Genomic DNA, 12,510 nt, shown 5'->3' with positions numbered 1-12,510 from the left:
TCCTGCTTTATTTATTTACGTATAGTATGCCTGAATCTTTATGAATACCAAACTGGATATTCAGAAAGGTCTTTAAAGCACATCTTTCAAGAACACTAGCAAGTCTTAATTGAATAAACCCAACAAGTAGGGGAAGGAAACACCCTTTGATTTGTGCATACAGACTCCTCTCTGGATGCTTCCATAAATTACTCTTTTTGGTTGGCAACAATGTTGTCAAATATAAAAGCATATTATATGATTTTCTCTCTGCCACGCAGAAAACAAACCTCTTCAGTGAAATATGTAAACTTGTCTTGCTTTGGTCTGGATTAACCTATCGCCCTCATTTACCCATGCAAGTAAAAATGGTTTCCACCACTAAGAGGGGAGGTGAGCTTAGAGATCTTTGTGCAAAGGAAACCTGCAAGTGGAAAAGGTTGGCTCCTTTCACATCACTATATATTGCACCAGCGATTTGTGAAGTTATATGCAACTCCTACAAAATTTGGTCTCCAGTACTTAGAGGCAAGTAAGACCTTGGCACTTCAAGTCAATTTTAGGAGGGACTCTGTGTGTCATGACAGACGTTTAACCGGGCTCCCCATAATCCACACATTTTACATTTGCATGTCTGCATTACGTTTTGTAACGTATATAAAGTAATTAGTTCAAAGCTAGGCTGCATTTCCACATCCATTAACTAAAGGCATCTTATCGCAGAATAGACATTTGGACATTTCCAGCCAGCAATTGTGCTTTCAATAAACACAATTGATGCATATACATTGTCTCTTGGCGGCTTACACTCCTGCCCATCTGTTGGGATGGCATGGTGCCTACGCAAAAGTTGGTTGGACCCTTGCCCTAGGGCATAGATGACAGGCAACAACGGGTTTAGCTGGGCAGCCTGAGCACCGGATCCAAGTGCCATCTCTGCCGTAGGAAGCCCCTTCTGTGTGCCAGCGCTGCCACATTGGAACGACATGCCTCCTTACACTTGATCACACATGTTGACACTTGGGTGCGCTTAAGTGCATTAATGACTGAAACGATGCCTTTCACCTGTCTCCCTTCCCCCTCTCCCCCCGGCTCTGCATCGCTGCTGGGCTTTCTGCACATGTTAATGTGAAGTTGCGTACACTTTGTTAGCCTGGACCAGCCACACAACAGCATTAATGGTGTAAGAAATGAAGGAGGGTTTTCTGTTACGGGACATGCTACTCCCAGGCTTCATCTCAGGTGAGTCTTTGCAGACTTGAGAGATCTTTCTGCATCTCATCGAAGAGACCTCAGGGATGATAAAGACGAAGCAATACATTGATCAGAATTACCTTTCCAAATGAAAAAATGCTACACCTTGTCACAACCTCAAACACTGGGCAATTCAAGATTTCTGCACCATCCTCTGTTTCAACAGAACTGGCCAAACCAAGAGGCCATGCGGTCTGGGTTACATGGCTGTTCCAACAGCAGCCCCAGCCCCAGGAAACACCGTCTCATTTTGTGCTAGGGGAGAAGTTGCTGCCAAATCCCACAGAGGTGCGTGAGCATGAGCAGCCTCTGCCCTTACATCAACCTCCGTGGATGTCAGGCCCTGGAAACCTCTGGCATCACCTGCACAGAACCTCACCTGCAGCTGCTGCAGAGCCCAGCGACAGCCCCGCATCGCCCACGCGACGGCATTTCTTAGCTTTGGTTCTTATGACAGCCTGTTCCTAACCCCAAATAAACAGCCGTATATTCATCCTCCCCTGAATTTAAACATGCGTATTGAAAACCGGAGACCTAATAGGTAAAACTCTTCCCTGCTGTGACGACAGATCAGAGATAAAACTTGTGGTTTTGCAGTCCATAAAGAACATTCAGGCAGACAGACTCAACATGATGGGTATGTGCCTACAGCACTTTTAATTTTTAATTATTGTTAGTTATAATTATCTGACTGCGTCTGAATGAAACCCAGCAATATGGCTGGAATAGATTTTGGTATTCCTGTAATTTATTAGCTTTGTAACTACTAATAATTAAAATTTAACAATACTCCAAGCACCATAGCACCATTTTTTAAGAAACACTAGCCAAATTTGCTAGGATAATTGACTAGGTCATTTTAGGGATTTTAAAGGAGGAGTAACGTTTAAAAAATAAGGGGGGGGTGAAGATAGAAAACAGACTCTTAAGAGCCTATCAGCAACCAAAATACAAAGATATAAGTTCTGTTTAAAAGAAAAAATGGATTTTACTTGCAGAAAATTAACTCGCCATGTGATTTTGTGGGTGCTTCATATGAAACACAGAAAGAGCTTGTGGTTTGTTTCCAGCAAGAACCTCCTGGTGTTTAACATCTAAGTCATAGGTAAGTTCTGAAATACAGCAAAGGTTATGTACTGCCTTGAGATGCAGCCGCATTTCAGGTCTCATTTTTCCTGCCATCCACGCACTCCCCCAGGGAAAAGAAGTTTGTGCAACTTCATCAGAATACCATAGATTTACTTTTCTCTTACTGACTGTATGGACACTGGAGCCCAGAAGCACCGAGATATTTCAGAGTGCTGCAAGCACATAGGGCTGTTTGGAAGAAAAATTTTACTCCTATTTAAGTAAGCTTTCTTGTACCCCCAGGAAGTAGGTAAAGCCCATTTTTCAAGTAGGAGCTAGAGACGTTAACCACTAAAAGATTCTGAATAGCTGGGTACAGACCAGAAACTGCTTAAGTCTTTTTTTCAGTACTCTGACCATTGGTGGTAAACTGAGCCCTTGGATGTAGCCCCAGGACTCGCCTTGGTGCCGGTGGGTCACAATACAAGCCAAGAGACTCCCATTCTCCCCACGTTCTTCAGGGGACGCTGTGGTACCCAGATGGCCCCAAGGACCACTGGCATGAGCAGCTGGAGATGTTTCTCCTCATTGCCTCACTCCCAGGGAAGCCACCACGTGTACAGAGCAGCATCTTAACGTCCCCATCAGGCCACATCAGATTATGTGGTGGCTCGCGGCAGCGCCCCACTACCCAGGGCAGGATGCAGCCCTCTGTAGGAGATACATCTAACATCGAGCTGACATTAAAAGCAGGCTTAAAAAAAGAAAACCTGCTTAGGGCTTGATCTGCTGTAATCAGCGGAAAGAATCCCAAGGACTTTGATGTGGACCAAATCAAGCCCCTGGAGGATGTTCATGGTAAATCATTATTAATATAATGAGTGCAATTTCTGTGCAGCAGCTCATGCCTGTTTATGGATATATGAAAATCGCCAGCTTTTCACATAAAATGAAATGAGGAGGGAGACAGACCACAGTGTTAGCCAATGAGCCATAGTAGCCACTCTCCTTTCGATATGTGTACGTTTAAAGAAACTGGGCACTTAAAATGACAGCAAATTCCTCCGGTGAAGCTCCCTCAATTTAGTGGTTTGACATATCTCCAAATCTGAACAGGAAAGAAAGCCCTTTATTCATAGCAGGCAATAAAACACCTGAACACCTGTGCTAGGAAAGACCTGGCAGGTACCCTTCTCCCTTGGTACCTGGATTATTTGCGCATTGTTTATTATATCCCTTGCCTTAGTTTGCATCAATTGTAATCATTTAGGAGGAAACGGTATGATTAACAGTACACAAGCAAACAGCAGGAATTCCTTTAAATAAAAATACTTCATTGGTTATGCGATGGCTCCTTGGAAAAAGCAGTGTGGCAAAAGAGTACCTATGAAAATCCTCCTTAAGTTTCCTCTGAAAATCACTGCTCATTCACAATTCGCTTAATGTAATTCTTGATGCAAGCAATTGAGGAGGTGTATTTCCCAGCTGTGAATAACACCGCAAATATAACTCTCAGCACCCATTATGTGTCATAATTTCTGACCCATCTTTGGTGTTGGCATGGCTCCCTGCTAGGTTTTAAATGGTAACGACCAAAATTTCAGCTGTCTAAGAGCTAGCTCATCTCCCACATCTGGATGCCCTGTGTCGCTCTGGCTGCCTGTGAGAAGCAGGCTTGCTGGCGGTGGCCGGCAGCTCCTGACACGGGTCCTAGAGATGGGGCTCTGTTTGAAAGGGTTCCTTCTGCCCCACGCATGAGGAACCCCCCAAACCTCCATCTCTACGCTTGTTTCAGTGGGGGGAATGAAATACCATAGCCGTGGTGTAATATACATTAGCTATAATTATTTTTTTTTCCAGGAGATTTTCACCATATTCATAGCTGTCAATCTCACAAACTGAGGATGTGAAAACGCGAAGCTGCCAGCCTTTCCTCTTCTGCCCTAAGGGTACGTGGGGTTATCACACATACTGTTTCCTTTGTGTTTCATACTTAACCTTACCATGTTTTCTTTCCTTATTTCCAATGAGATAATGTAAGCAGTTAAATAACATTGTTTTCTTTTCTTCTGGCAATATCATCAAGGTAACCTCACTGACTCATCGCTCCAGATTCACACCAGAATTTCCACCGTTTATAAAATGAGCTCAGTTCCTCGGCGCTTTCTTAAGCCTTGGTTTTATGGCTCCATCAGATGGTGTAAACATCAAAGCATAAACCTATATTAAAATACAACTACTAGTTCAGAAGTGAAAAGAGGGTTTTGATTGCTTCCAGAGCATTAAGCTGCTGAAACACTATTTGCACCAAGTCCTAAAAATACATTTACAGTAGAAACGTTTCTCATCACATGGCACACACATGCCCTTCTTGGCTTACTTGGTGTTTGCCCTAACTCTTGAAAGAAATGTTCACAAATCCGCGGGGCTATTTCATGCCACTCCATGACATCTATAAAAGTTACCTTTTCCCTGCACTGCCGGTCATTTTCCCCACCCTCCTTGTTTTTCTTGCTTTTCTGTAAGCACCCCACTCTGAATTTCTTCTTGAAATAGTTGAATGCTCAATTTTTTAAAAAGTATTTTCAGTGGTTTCACTTAAAAATACAAACTAGTAAAAGAAAGCGTAGGTTCAGATTTTGACACCGGTTATTTTACACCAGTGGGAAAGCAAGATCAGAACTGAAAAGTCAAATTCATCAAGCAAAACCCCTTGATGGATGGTGATTTGCCCACATAATAACAACTGCACAGTTAAGAGACTGAAAGGTTTATGCAGATTTAACCCTAACTAGCAGCTGAACAACTGGTTCACTAAAATAATACTAAATCTTCATTACTCAACAAAAATATAACCAACCGTTGAGGAATTTAGAGCAAGCAGCTTACACATCAGAAACTGATGAGACAATCATGCCAAAGCAGACTGGTTGAAAAGTCTTGAGCATTTCTAACTGATTTACACACACACATTTTGTGTCCTCCTTGGCTCAGGAATTTGAATGAGTAAGTCCCTGGCATCAAGTAAACACGCATTTCTGAGTCACTGCTGAAATAAAGCCTAAAACTGTGCAGCTAATATTGAATTTTCCTTCAGCCAACACCATTCAAAACTACTCGTGTAATTATTATGAGCACAGAAAATTTAAATGCACACAAATCCTGCATAAAAACTGGAAAATTACAATCATAATTTATTTGATTAAAGCTGCTATTTGCAGCAATTTTGCAATGCACAACACTGCAGAATTGAAACACTCTGTAATTAAAACTGTTAATTGCAAAAAAAGGGCCGCTGTTAAGACTGTAATTTAACAAGGTTCTTTTTATTTGACCATCTGATTTGAAAGGTTAATGCAGTGACCTAGGAAGCCAGTGTGCCCATTTTAATTGTGCTGGCATTTTGACCAAACACCACTTTAAAGGAAAAATGGGAGGAAAAATCAGAGCTGGCTTTGCACACCACTGTTGCCTTCATAAAACGCTCATAGTGAGAACACACAAACCCCAAATCTGCTGACTTCATTAAAATATTAACAAGGTATAGTTAAAACTTTTGTACACTTATGCAAATTGGGTTGCTAGAACAAGGGGAAGAGGAGATTCCCCTGGGAGGAAAAAAAACCAAAATCAACAAAGTGAAAAGATCAACCATCCTTCCACAGCATGACAGCACGACACAAGAGGCAGCAGCTTGGGAATTCAGCAAGATAAATAAAAACCCTCCAAAGTTTAAGTAAATCATGGTTTATAAAGCTAATAGATTTAAATGAAGCATACGGCACCATTCTATAAAAAGACCGCATTTGCCAGGGGACGTTAGCAGTATTTTGGTGGCCGTGTTACACAGGTAAGATATGCCTGAGGAGGATGGCCAGGGCGGGCACCTGCCGGCGAGCTCTTTGGAAGGGCCAGCTCTGGCGGTCCATTCCCTGCGAGGTATCAGGCACACATGCCATGCAGGTTTCAGGCACACACGCCACGGAGGTTTCACCATCTACGTGGGTTTAGCACCAAAGGTATCAGTGTGATTGAAAGCCCAGCCTCACCAGCATGGCTCCGAGGTGGCCCCTGGGGCCAAGGCCGTGACAGCAGCTGCAGCAGCGTGCCTAGATCAGGGTCCAGCCCCTCTGAAAGGCTCGCTGCACCCGGGAACGGGTGCGGGCCAAGCACTGGCTTTGTGGGGGCTAAAACTGCTGTGGCTGTGGCCCCCAGTGCCACCAGGCAAACTGGCATGTAATGCCTGGTTTGCAGAACCTGCAGCTTATTAACATGCTAGTGCCTTGGTGGAGCCTCTAATTAAGCACCGTGTTGAGCTGCACCCACGCTTTGCTCATACCTCAGCAGGGAAAATTCCTTTACTTCTGACTTAACAGTGAGGAAGGGGAGGGGGCAGCATACCATTTGCTTAGTCTTTGTATGTTAATCAGTGCCTAAATTATTAATAGAGAAAAAGAAATTATTTACAAGGTGTTTGACGTAGACATGTCAGGATGTAGCAACGCTACTGTCAGGAGAAATACTCATAAAGAATCATGATATCTGTCTTGTCTTATTTATTTATTCCAGCCATGCTCAGAGACCCCTTTCTCTTGATAGCACCCGGAGAGGCAGAAGGAGACTGAGAGACTGTTTAAGGGCAGAAGAGACCATACTGAAGGTACGCACCTTTTCTAAATGCTGCACAAGGGTGATGGCAGAGAAATCAACAGCTTTAGCTTTGCTTTTACTCATGTTGTAAACATACCTGAAGCTCTGTTTGAAAGAAGAACTTCTGTGGGCACTGGGAACAGTCATAAATTTTATCTTCCTGCCCATGGACTGCAAAGATGTGCTGCTGCAGTTTGTTTGCCTGTACAAAAACTGAAACGACATAGTACGATTAGTTAAGATTGCTTCATGTAAGGCATCTTGTCTTGAACTACACTTTTACGATTGCAAAGACTCTGAAAAGTCCAAGGATATCTGCCAGAGAAGTTCTGATACACTTGGTCCTTACAAGTAGTCAATTTAGAGTCTCCAGGCTGACAGTCAGCTTACTTCTAACAGAGTCTAAATCCTGTATGGATTTTTGATATTTCACATAAAGCTAACACTGTCCACGGGTAACTGGAAGAACTCATTTATGAGACCAAAGAGAGGACGTCACCGCTCCTGTGGGGAGCCCTGGGCCCACGGCAGGTGCATCGGATGCATTTTTAATGCAGGACAAGTGGGCCAGTAGAAGCCTTGATGGCTGGTCTGGAATACACGTGGCCCAGAACAGCATTTCTGGCAGGCACGTGAATCTGAAAGGGCAGCCTTGTCACAATTTTTAGACCTTTTAAATGGGTTGTCCATTCAGTATTAAAAATAAAAATAAAAATAATGATTTAACATCACAAATATCACAGCATCTGCATTCTGATTTTGAATCGACAATTATTCTGACTTAATCACGTGAAATTTGGAAGTTAAACATTGAACTGCAGGCTTTAGCTGGTTAAAAATCTTTCTCATTTAATTTTTGTCTCATTTTCTATGAATGATCATCAGTATGTGAAAATAGCTTATTCAGCGGAATCAAACACTTGCACTCAAAGAGTTATTTTACAGCGCATTTCAGAAAAGGATAAATTAACTCCAAGCTCACACAAAAGCAGGTTCTCAAACTGGGGACCAAACTCTAAGGAGAGTGAGTTCCCCATACTCCCACCAAAGCTGAAAGAATTGCAGGTGTTGACAACAGGTCCACAGTCACACACATCTCTCAAGCAGTTTGGCAACTTAGATGTTAACTACTGTTTGGAGGAGCACATAAAAGGCAGCCATTAACATGCATCCTGAAGATCCTTTAATCGAGATTACCCAAGATCATTTGAACTGATGAGACAGCTTAAATGAAGTACAGGGAAGGAACATGTAGCAGGCCCTTAGACCAGAGTTATAAATGTGCCACCAGGAGCAAACTGGCCTTAAAAAAACCTCTGAGCACACAGCTGGCAACACTATACAGTTGTATAATTTGGTCTTCTCAAACCTTTATTCAGGTGAGCCTCACCACCGTGAGTGGGCTGAGAGCTACCTGGCCTGCAAGGGCTCCTCACTCAGCTGAATAAGGGCTTGCAAGAGCAGGTCCACACCTTGCAAATCCTGCACTTGGGAGCGCATCGCACCTTCGAGACACAAGCTACAAGTGAAAAGGTTTCAAAATGTGGGGGGCGATGCAGAGCCCGCTGCATGCGGCAGTGCTGCTCGGTGTCAAACGCCAGAGTGCTGCTCTTCAGAGCGCATCTCAGTTTCAGACAGACGATATTTTGAACATTTCCAAGCACAGTATTTCTTTTTCCCAAGGAAAGGAATACAGTATTTTACAAATCCCCCGAGTGTCATTTCTGGATCAAGCCATGCACGCTGAGGCTTGTCTTGGCCTCTCTGTCTTACCTGTGAAACAAACAGGGCATTTGAATGTGCCTCCCATCCCCTCAAAGCTGTGCTCAATCAGGTGACACAGGAGCTTTGCTGGAGAGTCAAACATCTGGTTACACAGCTTGCACTCATGATTGATGCCTTCCTCTGCAAGGTTCAAATGATACAACTTGTTAGTGACACAGCAGATTAGCGTCGGGGATGCAGCAGTCGGCGCGAAACGCCCGTGCCGGCGCGCACGACTTCCAAGGACCCGCAGGCATTGCGGCGGCTCCGGCCTCACCAGCAAAGCGGGCCGAGCCGGCCGCGTGGGCTGTTCAGGTGTACAGCCCCCATGGCGTCGCGCGGCGCTGATTTTCAGCTGCAATGAAAGCGGCGCTGCCATCAACCCGCCGGGAACCCCCGCGCCTGCTCCCAGGCTCGTGACAACACTGCACCGCTCCACCTCGCATCCTGCCCCAAAGGGAGAGCATCCCTGCTCTGGGTATAGATTATTATATAGTCAAGCAGCATTTAAAATGCATTTAACAGCAACAACACTGAAAGCAGGCTGAAATGCCATCTTCACCTCAGACTACACTGGAAACATACAGGAAACTGTCGGAGAATAGCAGGAGCCCAGAGCAGAGTGTCAGCCTTAGTTTTACATCTTTTGGCTTTTTCCAAGCTGAAGAGACCACTGAAGGTATTTAAATGCCATTTGAAAGTGTAATTTCCATGTCATGTATCTTAAGCATTGAATACACACAGCCCATTTTAAATGCTCCTATATTCTAGGTGAACTCATAGGGAAATAACAATGATTATTACTATTGTTTCAAGCCTACCACTTTTGTAAGATGGTATGTTTCTCTGTTTACCGAAGTTTGTGGTTCTGGGTGCAGTTAAGCCTTTTTTTTGGGGTACTGAAGCCATATTAAAGCAATTTTCACACATAAAATTAAACAATCATTTGGTTTTCTTGAAGGGAGGGAAGGAGAGAGGGAGTGAGTTGTGGAAATTTAGACAACTTAATGTAAAGTTTTATATAAATCAGAAAACACCTAAAATTTAAAAAAACTGAGGATGGTTTCTGTAAAGACTTCCTGAAAATGCATCTTTCCTTCACCGTGGCAGCACACAAACTTCTCATAAAAACTTATTTTAAAAACTAAAGAAATTCTGTCTTTTGATGTATACTCAGCTTATTTTTACATCTTCAAATATCAATTACTTCAATTTTTAGTTCCAAGATAGCTAAGAAATTACTACATTATACAATGAACTAATCTCTTGCCAAATGCATCTGGATCTTGTGAATAACGCGAGCCTTCACAAGCATGGTCTTTACTTACAATCGCTTTAAATTAGCTTTTTAGATCTTTAAAGGGGCTAACAGAGGGCAATTATTGTTTTCTATAAGGCCTTTTGGACTCCGAGGATCCCAAAGCCCTTTTACCAGGCAGGGAGTTAGGTGGCGGGGCTGTGTGCAGGACGTGCCGCTGGGCACAGCCCATGCCCGGCCATGTGGTGGCTCTCGCACGTTTGCGCCTTGGCACATTTGCAGCTGGAGGCAATTCCCAGAGCACGCAAGCCTCGAAGGGCCCTCCATGCAGCGTGAAAAATAAGAATAATCTAAAAAAAACCCTCTTCATGCAGTGCCTCGTGCAGCAGCACGTGCCAGTGGTGAGCTGCCTGTGCCACCTCTGGAAGGGCGCGCGGCACTGGGTGCTCTGCCCTGCACAGCAGCAGTGGCAGCGGGGCGAGAGCAGGGCGCCGATGGCGAGGGCTGGCACCGGGGCTGCGGTGGGGAGAAGTAAACAGGCGGGTTGGGAAGGAGGTAAAAAGAGGAAAAGAAGGGGAGGAAAGAGTCAGGAACAGAAAGATGAAACGGCTGATGGCTCCACAGCAGCAGCTCCACAAATTCCCTCGGCAGCCATAACCGGGGACTGGGATATTTCTAGGATGCGAAGAGGTTTGCAATTCTCTGTTTGGGCAGCCACCACAGGCGAGCACATCACCCTCTCTGAAGGATGGCTTTCAAAACCTGACACTCTCCCCTTGCTGTAGCATAAGGCTGACTTCTCCCATCAGACCCTTGCCTGAAAAGTTTGGGCTTTGTGCGATCTTTGCGATCTGCTCCAGAGGGGAGGAAAAATGGGGAAGGGATACATGCCTTGTGCTGAGCATCCTGCGCATGCCCAGCCATGTGGCTGTGTACAGCAACTGAACGCTGCAATAAACCTGGAGAGGACAAAGCAGGTACTGGGGAGAATGGAACAAATTCCTTCTACAAGTAAATCAGAGAAATCACGTTTGACATTAATTTTCTACCCTCCGTATACTGGGTATTTGGAAAACAGTGATTCATGTACAGCCTATGGTCCTGTGTGAGCACGTGTGTTCATAAATACAGATAGACACATACTGCTGATTAGACGACTGCTCCTTTTGCAGCCTAAATACCTATAATTTCAGTAAAAGTGAAAAAAAACCCAAACCACAATGCTCAGCATTTCAATTGATGTATATTCTTACCAGCTTGGTATGTTTAATTAGGTAACGGAGATTGTGTATTTTCGTGGCTGATCCCTGCAGTATTTTAAATAGTTAAACCCATAACAAACAAACTAAAACTCGAATGAAAAATAATAAAACATAATGGGTTCCTGCAGATCTGGAAATTTATCCCACTCGAGGCAAGACCTTTTGATTTGCAAATCCACTTCTGAATTATAAGGCCTTCTCCTCACCGGTGGGGGTTTTTATTCCACTCCCACAGGAGTCCATTATGTATTTCTTGTGTCTATAAAACCATCCAGGAAGAAAAAAGGGGGAAAAAAGTACCATGGTTAGCATGACAAACGTTTCTCTTTTCATGCATGTGTATTCAAAATATGAAAATGCCCAAAGATATAGATAGAATTGCTGCTATAATCACTCTCTCCTCTATGGCATTTTACAGCATATTATTTTACACAGAAACACGGCGCATGTATAGGGATACTCAGTCACCTTTGGAGAATAATTCCTTGAATTATATAGGATCATATAGGTACATGCAAGGCAGCTTTTTGACAATGCAGCATGACAGCCAACGCTCCAGTCAAACGTGTGGCGCTGGGTGTTAGCAACAGAAAACATATAATCATTTCCCTCATTTTTATTCCCCCCGCCCTTTTTTTTTTTTTAAACATGACAAGCATCTATGAGACCTACATAACTCATGTGAATTATGCAGCCCCTCTCATTTGTAAAATAAAATGCAGATTTTTACGGCTTGCTGTGCTAGATCTTCTCCCATTTCTCCATAAGTGTATCTGTGTGGGGATCAATTGATTACAGGACTAAACAAGCAACGCACAGCAAACGAGAATCTTGGGTTTCTTGCCCTTTTTTTTTTCCTGAGCTCAAAATAATAAGCATTAATTTTACACTTCATTTCTCAAAAAAATAATAGGATGTGCTCTTGTTTAAAACAAGCAGGCCTGCTGGATTCTGTCAGGCTGAAACTATGTCAGGCCAAAAGAGGAACAGAGCGCTTTGTGTAAAAGTATCATGGGGAGATGATAGTATCCTGTAATGTTTTCAGTACCTACTTTTGTCTCCAAAAGCATTTGATCCCTGGCAGACACATCCTTATTTCCATACTGGTCTTGAGGGAAGCCGGTAGGAATGAGAGCTGATTATCTGAATCCTGAAGGTGAAACCTGGGTGGTGCCCACTGATGTCAAAGGCAGGCATTTGTATAAATTTGGAGGTACATAATTTACTGCCTGTTAGCGAGGATTAGCGGGTTGCGCAGACCCAGCTGCACCGCGG

General features: G+C 43.7%; 1 protein-coding gene across 1 annotated transcript in view; it reads right to left on the bottom strand.

Moving 5' to 3' along the window:
* Positions 1 to 12,510, bottom strand: part of ZNF423 (zinc finger protein 423) — a 192,716-nt gene that overhangs the window by 15,191 nt on the left and 165,015 nt on the right. Inside the window, exons 5-6 of the mRNA XM_009885072.1 lie at positions 8,725 to 8,856; positions 7,049 to 7,164 (exon numbers count right to left, since the gene is read on the bottom strand). Coding sequence (XP_009883374.1) covers positions 7,049 to 7,164; positions 8,725 to 8,856 — 248 coding nt within the window. The remainder of the gene's footprint in view (positions 1 to 7,048; positions 7,165 to 8,724; positions 8,857 to 12,510) is intronic.

This window comes from Charadrius vociferus, unplaced genomic scaffold (genome assembly GCF_000708025.1).
Source record: "Charadrius vociferus isolate BGI_N301 unplaced genomic scaffold, ASM70802v2 scaffold475, whole genome shotgun sequence".
NCBI classification, from domain to species: Eukaryota; Metazoa; Chordata; class Aves; order Charadriiformes; family Charadriidae; genus Charadrius; species Charadrius vociferus.
Note: the sequence above shows the minus strand (reverse complement) of the source record. Positions and strands in the feature narration are given on the sequence as shown.